The sequence below is a fragment of the Python bivittatus genome, unplaced genomic scaffold (assembly GCF_059951505.1).
Source record: "Python bivittatus isolate LINGU-HERP-01145 unplaced genomic scaffold, Pbiv_v1 ctg000680_np1212, whole genome shotgun sequence".
Lineage (NCBI taxonomy): Eukaryota > Metazoa > Chordata > Lepidosauria > Squamata > Pythonidae > Python > Python bivittatus.
Genome location: NW_028277095.1, coordinates 7,344,372 through 7,358,814, shown reverse-complemented (window position 1 = coordinate 7,358,814; position 14,443 = coordinate 7,344,372). Strand labels below are relative to the sequence as shown.

General features: G+C 45.3%; 1 protein-coding gene across 3 annotated transcripts in view; it reads left to right on the top strand.

Annotated features, from left to right (window-relative positions):
• The window catches only part of KCNIP3 (potassium voltage-gated channel interacting protein 3), a 109,642-nt gene extending 98,593 nt beyond the window's left edge, over nucleotides 1–11,049 (top strand). For all 3 annotated transcript variants that reach the window (XM_088151874.1, XM_088151875.1, XM_007436358.3), the window contains 5 exons: nucleotides 934–1,004; nucleotides 4,608–4,715; nucleotides 7,716–7,820; nucleotides 8,766–8,828; nucleotides 10,566–11,049. In XM_088151874.1, the coding sequence (XP_088008000.1) occupies nucleotides 934–1,004; nucleotides 4,608–4,715; nucleotides 7,716–7,820; nucleotides 8,766–8,828; nucleotides 10,566–10,613 (395 nt within the window). In that variant the 3' untranslated portion in view covers nucleotides 10,614–11,049. The remainder of the gene's footprint in view (nucleotides 1–933; nucleotides 1,005–4,607; nucleotides 4,716–7,715; nucleotides 7,821–8,765; nucleotides 8,829–10,565) is intronic.
• The last annotated feature ends 3,394 nt before the right edge of the window (nucleotides 11,050–14,443 follow it).

Genomic DNA, 14,443 nt, shown 5'->3' with positions numbered 1-14,443 from the left:
CTTAGAGAAAAGAAGAAGCTCCTTCGATGGGGTTTTCTTGGACTTCGCTTAAGAACCACACAGGAATTCACAGCCAGCAGCTGTGCCTGGGAAAAGGAAATATTGGGGCAAATGCTTTGAAAAAGCTACAATACTGTTCAGCGGCATAAAAAAAGTACTCAGACGATCAACTATTCCTTCCTTTTACTTATCCTGCTGCAAAGCCTGAGCGTTTAAATTTGCATAATATTAACATTTCCCATGGCCCCCTGGGATGAGTTGAAAATAATTTAAGATTAGGCTTTCCCAGATGAGCTGAAGTCTGACTCTTATTTTATTTATTTATAGTTCGAATAAATGAAGTCTGAAGTCTGATTTGCATTCTCCATGAGTGCCCAGCCTGCATGACTATTGGGCGTGTTGGCTGAGGATGATGGGATCATCCAGGGGGTACCAGGCTTAAGAAACTAATTTTAATAAAGTCATCCTTGAGACAAGCTTGGCTTTCTCTGACTTTATGGACCCGTCTGTATAGTTTTCTTGACAACAGAAGCAAGGGGTTGCCCACTGTTTCTTCTGAGACGGTGTTTGATTTCCCAGTCTAGCTTGTACTTGGGTCCAAAAATATTCCCTTGGTCCACTCATTTTGGAGGCCAAAAGTGGGGTGCAGTAGCCTGTGGGAAGCGTGGTATCAAATCCATGCTCAGCCTAAGCTCAGCCTAAACAACTTTCTTCCATTCTCCCTTCCGTGATGATAAGAGAGAAGAGTCACTTTGGGTGAGATGGGTGGCTATATACATATGATTGATTGATTGATTGATTGATTGATTGATTGATTGATTAATAAATAAGGAATATCTGACATGGCGTCCTGGGGAAGGAATTGGACCCTGCAGGGAGTAAAGGAGACTCTTCAAGCTGGCATCTCATCTTCTTCCGCCATTTCTTTTGCAGATGCCACCATGTATGCCCACTTCCTGTTCAACGCCTTTGACATGGACCGGAATGGAGCCATCCGATTTGAAGTAAGGTGAATTTTCTGTATCTTGGAGGGTTAGCTCTTTGGATAGAAACCAGGCAGTTGTCCTGAAAAGAACTGAAGGCAGGTTGAGATGCTTCCCTGCCCCATACAGGAGACCAAGGAGATTTGGGTATGCTACTAAAGCGGCTGACCCAGTTTTCCCCAGTTGGAGATGAGGGGGAAAGGAGCCGTTCACCAGGATCAGACTGAGAAAGACGGGTGAGGTAAGAAAAGTACCATGGTGTCCTCAAGGGAGGACTTTGGGGCAGCTGAGTGTCTTCCCATTAATAGAACAGGAATTCAAACTCATATGGATGGGAACGGGCTAATATGTGTTAGACCATTAAGTGAAAAATTTAGAATTCCCCAATCCCATCACCCATTTCAGATTTGGGCAAAATGTCCATAGTTCTCCTTTTTGGAGCTGTGTCTCCACTCAGCCCAGTCCTTCTCTTGATATGTCAGTCCTGGGAGACCAGACTAGGAAACTGAAGTTTTTGAACATTAAAATTACTTTTATTATGAGGTTATAGTAATAAAACCTTGCAAGTCTGAATGTGCTTCTCTCTCCCTCCCTTTATCTTCAAGAGATCTTCAACAGAACTAGAGAGGGTCAAGTCTGAGACGCTTTCTCAAATTACATTTCTGTCCCAGACTCAAATTTCTTTTATCTGACCGTTGTTTTGGCTGAGGCTCTTCCTCCTGTACCTCAAGGTCATTCCTTCCGCCCTTTAAATGGTATAATTTTCACCCCAGCCCAGAAAGCTTCTTTTCCAACTTCTGCTGAGCATCAGAGTTGGGTTTTATTCAAACACGTCTCCTAAAAGTTTGTTTTCTTTTTAGTTGAAAATGCTAAATTTGCAGAGGAATGCTATACATAACTACTCAAAGGTGTATCTATGGATATTTGTGCAAATGGCCCAGTGTGCGTAGGACTATAGCCTGATGTGTGTGTATATAGTCAGGCTTTTCCACATGGCGGGGAGGTGGGAGAGGAAAGAAGTCAAGATGGCGGACATGACTGCATGATGGGAGCTCCACCCCTTATTAGCATGAGGGCAAAGCTTTGATCACATGGTTGCACCAGCCACCTTGCATTTTTTGACCCACGCCCCTCCCCTGATGCCCCTGTGTATAGTGGTTGTAATTACAATACCTTTTCAGTGTATGCAAATTGCCTTCATTTGATAAAAAGAGGGGAATGGGCGGGCAGTGTCTGAAAAGTATAATTATGAATATTGTGACCTTCCCGAAAAATGCATTTTTACCTGTGGAGAAGAAGCAAAAGGTGTATCTCATGCAGCAATTTCATATGTATATGTAAAAATTTTACCCTTTTAAATCTTCCTAGTTGTCCTGAAAGTGTGAGATAAATAGATAAAGTAATTGTGTCCATTGAAACATCACAGATAATATCGGTGCTCTGATTCATTGCAGCCTTTTTGGACCGAGGCTTGTCCAGATAAATCTAGATCTGGAAAACAGGAACATGAAATTCTGAATCCAAAATTAGAAGCAAAGGAGTCAGATTAATATGAAAGGAAGTGATCTGTGAGGCATCACATGCCCTTTAAAGTCCCAACCGCTTGAGACAGAATTTCTCAATCTCAGCAGCTTTAAGATGTGTGGACTTCAACTCCCAGAACTCCCCAGCTTGCTTCCTGGTTGGGGAATTCTGGGATTTGAAGTCCACGTGTCTTAAAGTTCGTTTAAAATGTATACCCTGAAAAATAGATTGGGAATAGTAGAAGCTTCTCTCCTGAGATGAAGGGGGTGGAGCTGGAGGAGGGATTTTTAATGAGGCCGGTACTTGGATGGGAGACCACCAGGAAGACCACTAGGGCTGTAAACTAAACTGAGGAGTCAGAAAATTTCTTTGGAAGAAAACAATGGCAGATCCTGCTGTATTGCTTCCAAGAAAACGACAGAGGTGTGTCCATGTCCTCAGCAGGAGCTGAGTCTGAAATCTCTCCTTTTCCTCTGCACGGGAAAGGATGGACACAGTCCTGATACTGCTAAAAGGTCTGGATGGCTGATTATTACACTTCTGTTTCTTCTTTTGAAGCAGTTATCTTCAAATATTATTTCATGTAAATAGTTTTAAAAAAATATTTTATTATTTATGTTAAATTTAAATTAACTTAAATAATGTTGAACATCATTTGAATTTACAGCTTTAAAAATAATGATTTTTATTGATTTTTTTTTTATTTCTTTCTCTTTTTTATACGATTACATGCATTTATCCTTGGGGAGCAAAAAGATAAATAAAGCTTGTTCAGAGTTTTATGGAGATTTCTAGGTTGTTTTTTTTTTTAACAAAATGTACTTAGTTCTACGCAATCAATCAGTCAAATAATTAATGAAATACTGAACTTTAAATTTCATGACAATTGTAAACCCCATTTATTTACTGATATCTTGTCCTTTTATCCACTACTTCTCTTCTCTTCTCTTCTCTTCTCTTCTCTTCTCTTCTCTTCTCTTCTCTTCTCTTCTCTTCTCTTTCTCTAGTTATTTATTATGAGTTTCTTTTTCTTTCTTTTTTGAAATGTTTTAATAAAACTTAAAAAATAGGCATTATTGGGGTGCATTTGATTTCTGGGGAGTGTGGTAGAGGCATAAATTTGGATACATGACAGAGGCATGATGATGGCTACAACTCTGACCCTTTTTCATGTGCAAAATATAAAAAAAGATCAGGTTTCCACCCTATGGTTCCAGCCGCCATCTTGACTTTTTTGACCCCCCTCCCCACACAGACAGCTATGGTGGCACAGCTTTCTATGGTTAGCCTATCACTTCAATAATGCCACAGTAAACAAAGGCACAAACTGAACTTCGGGGCTGCATAATTGGATAACAACAAAGCAAATGACAGTTTACATTTTGCCCTTGATGAATTGTAGGCACTAGGAACCCAAGGCCTTGTTTGCATTTTTTCTCCTGAAAGTGTGAATATGGGTTAATATGTCCCTGAGTTAAGAATGTCCGGGTTACAGATGACCCATAGTTAAGAACGGAGCCTATTGTAGCAAAATTCGAGTTAAATACACAATGCTTCGAGTTAAATGCACAGTGGTTGGAGTTCATTACACAATACGACTCATCCAGTATTATACAATAATATTGTTCCGACTTACATACAAATTCGACTTAAGGACAGACCTTGGGAACCGAACTTGTTCGTAAACTGGGGACTCGCTGTATAATAAACGACAATACACTTATTATTCGCCTGACACACTTAATCAGGCATGTTAAATATTAACTGCTGCGTTCATATCTCTCCAGTGGCTTGTTGATGTCTAAAACTTTAAGACCGGGACAAATTAACCCAATTTCCACAACATTACAGGAACAAGCTTTCCGACGGTCCCTTTGCAACCACCCGGGGAGCTGAAAACCGCGATGGCTCTCCTTGGGAAGAGTCCTTAGAACCAGGAAGCGATGAATAACTTAACCTGGTTAAATACGTCGCCTAGTTAAGCAGGCGCCTTGCTTTCAATGCGAGCCAAGCGCAGCGTCACCTCGGCCGTTGCTGGTGGTTCTTGCCGTGCTCAGGGGCAGTGACTGACCCGCGTGTGCCTGTTGTTGTCTTGAACAGGACTTTGTCATCGGCCTGTCCATTTTGCTGCGTGGCACGGTGCATGAGAAACTCAGCTGGGCATTTAACCTCTATGACATCAACAAGGACGGCTATATCACCAAGGAGGTACTAACTAAATCCTACATCAATACCCGGGACGCCCGGGACAATTTCACGCCACCCTGCTCCAACTTGCAAAGTTGCCAGGCTCTGCGCAGCAGTGTTCAAAATTCGCCAGAGGGCGACCTGTGTTTGGGGCTGTCAGGATCTGCGCAAGCTAGAAATTAAAGCTTAATTAAATGTAGACTAGTGATGCATAGTTGACAGGGTTAAATGTTAGAATGGTTAATTGGAGCCCTGTTTGCTTGTTCCTGCCATCAAAGTTAGGAGAGAAGGGGGAGGAAGGTGCCAAGCCAGGTGCTACCGTTATCTCTGCAGAGGCGCCAACAAGGTCAAGCAACCGTGAGACCAGGAGAAAGGCGCGAGGAATTTCAAGCAGGAAAAGAAAGGAGAAGGGGGGGAAAATGGGCTTAAAAAGGGAAGGTTTTGCTTTGTAGGCTTAGACTCAACAAACTATGGATGCTGTGCATTTCTCCTAATAAAGAAATCTTTAATGGAACTAATTAGAGTCCAGAGGATTTGCTGAACTTGGGAAATGAGTGTGCAGACTCTGACAGGGGCTCAGCTTTGTAAGCGAGGTTTAATGAGCACCTTGTTCGTCATATTCGAGTGCTTTGTAATTTGATAAAGTCTTCCACATCCTAGCCTTTTATGCTCCCCTACACCCATTTAATGCTCTTACCCCTTCTTTTAGATTCCAGCTTTTTATATATACGTTTAGTATCTATCTATCTATCTATCTATCTATCTATCTATCTATCTATCTATCTATCTATCTATCTATCTATCTATCTTTTACATCTTCTAGCTTTATATATTTTTATTTGTACTCTTGATGTATCTTTTATGCTTTTTTCATGAGTGTACCCCACCCTCCTTATGCTGGTCTATGACCGTAATAAAGATTTGATCTGATACTTACTAAAATGCCAGGTGAGATGCGGATGGCAAGCCTAGCGCACTGGCGCTGCCACACGTCTGTGGTTTGTGAAACCCTGCTTGTCCTTATGAACGAAAGCAGACCCTCGCTTTGTCTTATGACCCATCACTGATAAATCGGTCCGTTGTTAATCCCCAGAATTTTTAGGGGCTGCTTTATTAATGCATTATCTGCATGGATTAGGGATCAGCAATCTGTCATGTTTGGTTTTGCCATTTTTGATGACAGATCTGTCAGGTTTAGTCTGTCAAATTTGACTCTTTAAAAAAAAAAAAGATTGTTTTAAAATGTGTGTGCATTTGGACACGCGTTCTTCCAAATCTGTGCATTTTTGTTCGCAAGTTGGCCCAGTATAAAACTTTTTTGCAAACCATGTTTGCAATCCATTCATAGTTGTGCATTATTTCCACGAATATTGCAGTTTTGTTCCGAGTTTGCCCTAAGGGACTGCAGACGTCAACATTCAGAGAATTGTAGTTTTGAAGGAGAACTAGGTCTTGGTTCGTGAGTAGGTCTGAAACAGTGAAATGAGAAAAAAAATTAAGTATATACTAAGCAAATGTCTCTCCTGTTCCCTGGTATGAATTGTGGAGCACTGATGTTTTTTCAGGTTTTATTTAAGGTCTCTGTTGAATGTGTCTGCAACATGGATAAGTACAAGCAATGTCTGCAGGGTATGGTCATATGTGTGGCACATTAAAAAAAAAAAACTATTGTAGCTGCCATCTTGACTTTTCTGACCATACCCTGCGGTCGCCCCTGATAAACACCATCGTTCTTCTTACGTGTAGTAGCTGGGAGTTTGTATGCTCGTCTTTTAATACACAGCTAGTTTGATAGACTCCCAAATTCTGTCCTAAGAGAAGTTGCCTTCTGAATAAATTATGCTAAGTGTATGCATTATCTTCACGTAATCAACTTGCATCCGTTCCTATTTTGGATGATCTACATCTGCTGAGCCCAGGAGAAGTGAGATCTTGGTAACGATTCCTTTTGCCCGCCCCATCCGTTTTCGAGGCTGTCTTGGGGGCTAGAAATCTGCCTTTTTCTTTTTATGTCTCGGACATTGTTCAGTCCGTAGCTCTTTCTAGAATCACTGCATAACCATCATGCACAGCTCCCAGGAACTTATTTCAAGCTTTAATTCAGAGGAAGCTTGAGCCTGCTGGGAATTGCGGACAATTTGTCCAACATTTCTGGAAGTCACGGGCAAAGTGAGCAAATATGAGAAAGTTGACGAAATGAGTTTTCTCAGGGCTCTGAGTTCACAGCCCACTGGGCCTCCTGCTTCTCTGCCCTCTTCCTCCAACCTGGCACCTCTCGTCAGGCTGATGCATCTCTCAGTGCCTGGTCTCCAAGCTGGAGAACCAGCCTCTCCCACTGCCAGACCCAGAACGGCTTGGCAGATGGACCCGGGGTCTGGTGGGAAGGGGCAGTCTAAAGTGGCCAACAGGTACAGGGTGGATCTCACTTCTGAGGGGGCACCTGAGCACACCACTGACAGAATTGTCGAGGAAGGGCATCAGATGGTAAGGTTTAAGGAAGAAAATGTGGCCGCAACACCAGAACAGCTAAGAATGACTTCTCTCCATTTGGTTGGCCTCCAGACAGCATGTTCTGGGGATCAGATGCAAGGTGTGGCAGAAGAAGAGGTTGCTGGAGCATGTTGATGGCATGGTTAGATGGAAGGAAGGAAATCTGCCCGATATAAATAATCACAGGGACTGAGCATTCAGCCTCTGGGAACCATGGGGGTTTTAGTCTAGTGCATTTGGAGGCCGGAGGGATGATAAAAGTTGGTCTGGGGTTGTGGAGAGGAGATTTAAGGATAGTGGATGGAGTAGCTGATGATCATTCAGTGGCTGATGAGTTTGCAAGAATAAAAGCAGGACTCTGAAGGACAGAGGTCAGATCCTGATTAGAGTAATAGCTCTTGCTTTCCACACGTTATTCACTGAGGAGCAGACCCTACCTCTATCTCCAACCCCCGTCAAACTGCCGTGCCTTGGTGGAACATTCTCTGTGAGATTGCCCACTGTCAAAGCTTTCTTCTCCTTCCCTGCCAGGAGATGTTGGCAATAATGAAATCCATCTATGACATGATGGGCCGCTATACCTACCCGAGCCTGCGGGAAGATGCTCCTATCGAGCACGTGGAAAAGTTCTTCCAGGTAAAATGAAGAAATGGATTCTGCCCGTCGTCAGCAACTGGGGATGAAGACAAGCCACCGTGAAGTCACGTGTGCCATCACATCATGGCGCAAATGACATGGATTATGCCATCATCGTGCAGCTTATAGAATTGGCATCATTTGTGTGATGACTTCAGGATGCCCATGAGGTCGCTTGCCTCCTCTTGCTGCCGTGCAGTCTTCAGCCAGTGTCTGCAATGACTGCATGACTCAATGCGCAGATGCTGAGAGTAGCAAGTGGGGTCCACAAGGAAGTGTCAGAGTATTAAAAAGGCATCTAAGGCCAGTCCAAAAAAGGGTTACCTTGTTTGTTCTCCATTTTCTTCCAGTGGCTCATTGGGGCAGTTTTTCTCAACCTGGACGCTTCATTTCCCAGAATTCCCAGGCCCAGCCAATGCAGAGGATTCTGGGAATTGGAATCGGCACAGCTGGGGGGCACCCAAATTGCACTGAGGTTGCATCAATGTTGCCTGAGCCCTCTCTGAGTTGTGCTTACAAAACCCACTCCATAAAACTGGCCTATTCCCTGTTTTTCTTGAGGGGGGCATAGAAGGGGGCAATTATTGACACCGGGTTGTACATGGATTGGAAAGCTACCCTTTGAGTGCAGGAACGTAGCAGCCGAGAGCAACTGATGCTCTAGGGCAGTGTTGTCCAAACTTGGCCACTTTAAGATGAGTGGACTTCAACTCCCAGAATTCCCCAGCCAGCATGGCTGGCTGGGGAATTCTGGGAGTTGAAGTCCACTCATCTTAAAGTGGCCAAGTTTGGACAACACTGCTCTAGGAAATCTAACCAGGCGTCACGGATCAGGGAGGAAACTCCAGATGGGTGTCTGGGGGGACGGCGTGCTACTTCTGGGGCTAAGACCAGCGCACCCTTGGATCAGCGCCTCCCACTCACAGAGCACATTTTGTCTTGCAGAAAATGGACAAGAATCAGGATGGCGTAGTCACAATCGAAGAGTTCTTAGAGACTTGTCAAAAGGTGAGTCCTTCGTGGTGGCATCCTGACCCTGCCCCGTTTGAACCTGCAAGAGTTTTTTTTTTTTTTAAAGTTTAAAGCTTTGGTGGGGCAGCCTGTCACCCCCCGCCTCACCCCGGTCCGAAAGGAAGAGGCTGGCCGAGCCTCCAGAAATTTTGGGTGATGCTCTCTTCTCTGGATAACAGCGAGACTTCTGTCTCTCCCAGTCGTGATTCGATCCGACCGAGGCAAATTGCATTTATTGCTTTTGCTGTTTTCCGTAAGCCTGTGTAATCCCAGGACTTGCCCAACAGTCTCTGGCCCATATTCCTTCTGCATTAATATTTGGCACCCACAGTTTCACCCTTCTTGGCAAGGCAGAACCGCCAGCTGCCAGAACAGCCGGCCTGTCGTGCTCCTGCGTGAGCCATGGCTCTGGGCTCACCTCCTGGCTGGAAAATGCTCAAGATGCTGATACAGAGACCCAGCGGGCAGCCTCCTCCGAGGTCAGCTAATGCTGCTCTCTCCATGTGCTGAATGCAATTCGGCCTCTAGCTTTATTTTTTTAAATTGAACTGTGATTAGCAAACATTATCAAGTAACTAAATTAACAGCAATCCAAGATGCATAGAGAAAAGAGGGATAGAAAAAAGAAAGAAAGAAAGAAAGAAAGAAAGAAAGAAAGAAAGAAAGAAAGAAAGAAAGAAAGAAAGAAAGAAAGAAAGAAAGATCTAATAACAAAAGAAACAGGTACTATCCATGCACAAATTTTCCATCCATGTAAATTATTGTCATATTCTGGTTTATTGTTATTTTGGGAAACCATAAAATCCATCCAAAGTTGATAGAACTGGGGGTCCTGCCTCTCATTATTTTAACTCTGATTTTTTTCTAACGTGGCAATGGAAAAGGCCTTGTTAATCCACTCTCAAGTGTTGCGTTATCTAGAGTTTTCCAGCGTTGGGCAATTCTTACGTGAGCTGCTAAAATCAAGCAGATAAGTTGCTTATTTTTAAACCTGAGATTTGGTCCTATAAATAAATGCAGTAAGTCTACCTCAAAGCAACCTCTTCTGAGGACAGCTAATTCTGCTTTCTCCGCGCGCTGAATGCAATTGGGGCGTCTAGTTATAAGTCCTGCAGAGATCAGAAGGAAGGCTACGTCGAGGCCACAAGGGTGGTGGAATAAGGCAGATGTGCAGCGGGTCCCCTCCTTGGGTAGATGAATGCTTTAGGGTCTACAGCAGTGTTTCTCAACCTTGGGAACTCTAAGATGTGTGGACTTCAACTCCCAGAATTCCCCAGCCAGCATGGCTGGCTGGGGAATTCTGGGAGTTGAAGTCCACACATCTTAGAGTTCCCAAGGTTGAGAAACATGGGTCTACAGCATGCTTCTTCCCTTGCCTATTTCTTGTGTGTCTGTGTGTGTGTGCTTACAAGTCAGTGTTGACTCCTGGTGACCACCTGGACTAGTCCCTGCAGTTTTCTTGGCAAGATTTCAGAAGGGCTTTGCCCTGACCTGCTTCCTAGGACTGAGAGAGAAGGACTGGCTGAAGGTCACCCAGCTGGCTTTGTGCCTAAGGGAGGACTACAACTCACAGCCTCCCAGTTTCTAGCCTGGTGCCTTCACCACGACACCCAACTGTCCCTCAACACCTAGGAAATTGCTCTACTAAAGCCCAGAGCCAAGAGATCTTCCTTCCTCTGAACCTCCGGTGTTTCCTTGTGTTTCTTTCTCTGTTGACCTCTCTTGCTTCTGCAGGATGAAAACATCATGAGCTCCATGCAGCTGTTTGAAAATGTCATTTAGGACGCTCAGGTTCCTGCCTGTTTTTTCCTGATCCATCTGCCTCCTTGGCCTGCACTTAACTGTAGACGGACCCCCTCCGTCTTTCTTGTGAAGCACACGTCTTTTGGAGAAACACCAACCAACCAAAAACTCTTTTTATATCTGACGAAGGGAAGGGGGGTGAAGACAAAAGAGAGAGCAAGGGATGTGGCTGGCTGACAAAACTCCCGGATTTTCCTGATGGCAGCATCCGGGAACAGGAGGGAGGAAGGAGAGGAAGGGGTTGGGGGGATCTGGGCCCCGTCTTGGCATGTCTTCTTGGCTCAGGGAGAGGGATTTCCAGCAGTGTGGCGGGTTTTTTTCTAAAGAGTAAAAGATTGTCCTGCTCCTCATTTACTGAACTGTAATCCTCAAACATCAGACCTTTCATGACTTGAAGAAAACGATTAAAATTTTCCTCTACAAGGTTTAGTTTTGGGGGCTTCTGTTCACTTCCGTGGATTTCCCCAGAATTTGGGAAGGGCTGGACACAGGTGCTGAGGGGGGCTCTCCCGCACGGCCTGTCGGGGAGAACGTCTGGTCCCGGGGAGCCGCCACCTGGCCCTCCAGGCCTGGCCCTTCCTTTCAGCTGAAGCGAGCAGAAGGACGCTGGTCAGTTCCAAAAGGGCCATCTGCTTCCCCCGTGCGCTGAATCCCGAACTAGCCCACTGCATTTTTGCTAAGCGCGCTATGCAGACTCAGCCCTGGGTTGAGTTTTCGGCAGAGCGACAGCGTGCCATGCAGACCCACGTTTACGAGAACTAATGCGGGCTGAGTGCGTCATCCTAACGTGGCTGGGAGGGGGGCATTACAAGGCCACCCCGGGATGATTTTCTCAGTAATCACCTTCTCCTCTTCAGAAGCAGATTCAGTGACTGAGTGATGGCATCGTTGGGGGCGGGGGCGGGGATGCTTACTAGTGTTCATTCGGAGCTCCGTTTTAGCCAACTGCCTTGGCACCAGGAGTACCCATGGGAGGGTCAACACAGTCAAGATGGCGGTTGCAACCACAAAGTCAAAACCCTGCCTCTTTGACCGTCAGGTCACAACTGCCACCTGGACTTTTCTGGCCCTCCTCTGTGGACCCCCCTGGTTGGCACACGCAGTCTGGAAATTGTGGAGGACCCCAGTGAATCCCAAGGGCGCATCTTTTGGCAATGAACATCCTCCCTCCCTCATTTGCCTCTTTATTTTAAATATTCTTTCGTGGAAACCAATCAGGGGAGGTTGGCATGCGGCGCCCCCAAGCAGCATTGCCTGATATCATCCCTATTTCCAAGAATGAAATGAGTGGGCCCATAAGGATTGGAGGAGGTGGCGGAAAGGTGGTTGACTGTGACCCAGTTTCTTTGGAGAGTGTCCCTTGCTTAGAAAATAAAAGGAAAAGTAAAGTTGGGTGTGGCAGGAAGTGCCTGAGCAACTAAACCCCATAGTTTGCCTTCTTCTAAATACGGTGGCATGACTGGCCTTGCGCAGCACAGCAAACACTTTGGAAACAGCCAAGTTCTTCTGGCTGCCATTGTGGACCCATAACCTGCCTTCAAAATGCCAAAGGTGCCACTTCCTTTGAATGATGGAGCATGCCTGCAGTCATGTGCTGGTGGAAGGTAGGACTACACATATATCTGAACTTATATATGATCCAGTAGGACATCTAGTCTATTTTCAAGTTTTCTTTCCTCCAGGAAACTTCTCCGTTGACTGATCTGATCATGGATTGTTAGGATTTGTGTAGAGTTGGTGGAGAGAAGACTTATAGGAAACTCAGTGTGCAGATGGACAAAACTCTGAATTCTGGACCTGGAACCTTCTGATGTTCTTTGGAATTCCTGGTTGCTTTTCCTAGAGCGCATCATTCCTGGTGGGCTTGTAATTTTCCAGATTTAGATGGCTTCTGACTAGTTTCACTTCCAGAAAAAGACGAACCACCTCTGGAACATCTGGACTGGTGCATTCTAGCAGGAAAGCAGAATGTTCTGGATTTCCAGAAACATCAGAACCTCCCATGGCTGGAACATGGAGCTCTAGGTGGCCCTAGAGAGGATGGATTGCTCTACACTGAGAGGCCATTCATCTTTCTAGATGTGTTTATAAGCGATGATGTACATCAGTGCATGCCTATACGGATTAAATTACAGTACAAAACAAGGGAGAGAAGGAAGAAGCCCTGTGTGTGATCTACTCAGGTGGCCACCAGAAACTTCCAAGGAAAGAGAAAACGCTCAGCTGAAAAGAAAACCAGCTTCGCGTGGGGCCCATAGTGGATTTCTAGGAAACTAATCCCAGTTTAGAAATGAAAAATGGCAAATGGTGTTTCCTTTGGCAATGCTCCAAAACAAGATAATCTAGAACAGTGTTTCTCAACCTTGGCCACTTGAAGATGGGTGGACTTCAACTTCCAGAATTCCCCAGCCACCCGGGGTTAGGGGTAATTCTGGGAGTTGAAGTCCACCCATCTCCAAGTGGCCAAGGTTGAGAAACACTGATCTGGAAGGCCAAACAAATTCATATCCTCATTGGCCAAACAAAAATCATGGCCCTGAGATGTTCTCCCTTGGCACTGGAAAGGGGACTTACCCCTTTCTTCTTTCTCCATGTCAGATTCCAAAATTCCTTTTTTCTCAAGTTCTGGGTACCACCGATGGTGGCTCCTGGCCCCTCTTTCTCTCTCACTGTCTTGCCTGGGTGCTCCAGTCACCTTGGGCCAGTTAGGGTCTCCCAGGGCCAGCCAGCTTGCATCGTCCTCTCCTGTCCATCCCCGAACCCATCAGGACGTTGCAAGTTTGCCCTCCAAGCAGCCCCGGTGCCCAGCTTAAGGAATGGCCGCATGACTGGTAGCCAGCATCCCCCAAAACCTCCCTTTGGGGCGAAGCAGCCCCGGGTTCTTGTTCTCTGTGAGATTCCGCCACTGTCTATTTTAATAAAATAAATGTAGGAAACATCGAAGAAGCTTCTGCCCCTGCTGTTTCTCTTCTCCCGTCCACAGGTGTTGCCCTCCAGTTCCCACCATCGCCAGTTGGCCCTCTGGGGGTCTACAGGGGACCTGGTTGAGCTCGGCTGGTTTTTTGGGGGCTTGCCACGAGTTTGCAAAAGGAAGACGCTGAAGCATTTAAGACCGTCTTTGCAAAGCAGAACATATTTATGTGCTCTGGGCAAACATAAGCTTAAACGTGAAAAAGGGTTCCCTTTTAGATAAATGCAGCAATGCTACCTCCCGGGTACGAGAGTTGGGGGTCATGAAAGTAACTGCTAGAACAGATGCGTTAAACTTCTGGAAATGAGGGGCTTCTTTCCTTCCCCAGAGGGTGATCGTTCTGTTTGCAGTCCAAAAAACATAAAGTCCCGGGTTTTATCTGTATTCTTACAACATGCTAAGCGTATCTTGTGGTGAACAAGCCACCATAACTAAATCTGAACTAAATTAGCCACATGATATGCGGGGTGAACCAGGCTACTGCGCAAAGCCCCATCTCTTGATTCCTTTGGGTTTAGCCACAGAATCATACATTGTCCATGGGAAGGGATCACAAGGGTCACCTAGTCCAACCCCTGGATGGATTCTGCTCACACACCTGGAGTTTAGGAAAATCACAAAGAGGGAGGAGAGCAACAGTCTTCCTCCACTCAAGAGCACTGGCAGGAGAGTCAGAAAAGTCAAAATGGTGGCCTTGACTGCATGAAGACTGGCTCCTTTTTAAAGGCGTTGTTGCAGACACATTGGAGCTTCAATGATTATCATTTATTATGAAATTTTTTAAATCCCCTTTTGTATATATAAGTCAAGGTGGCGAATATACCGAATAGTCCTGCCT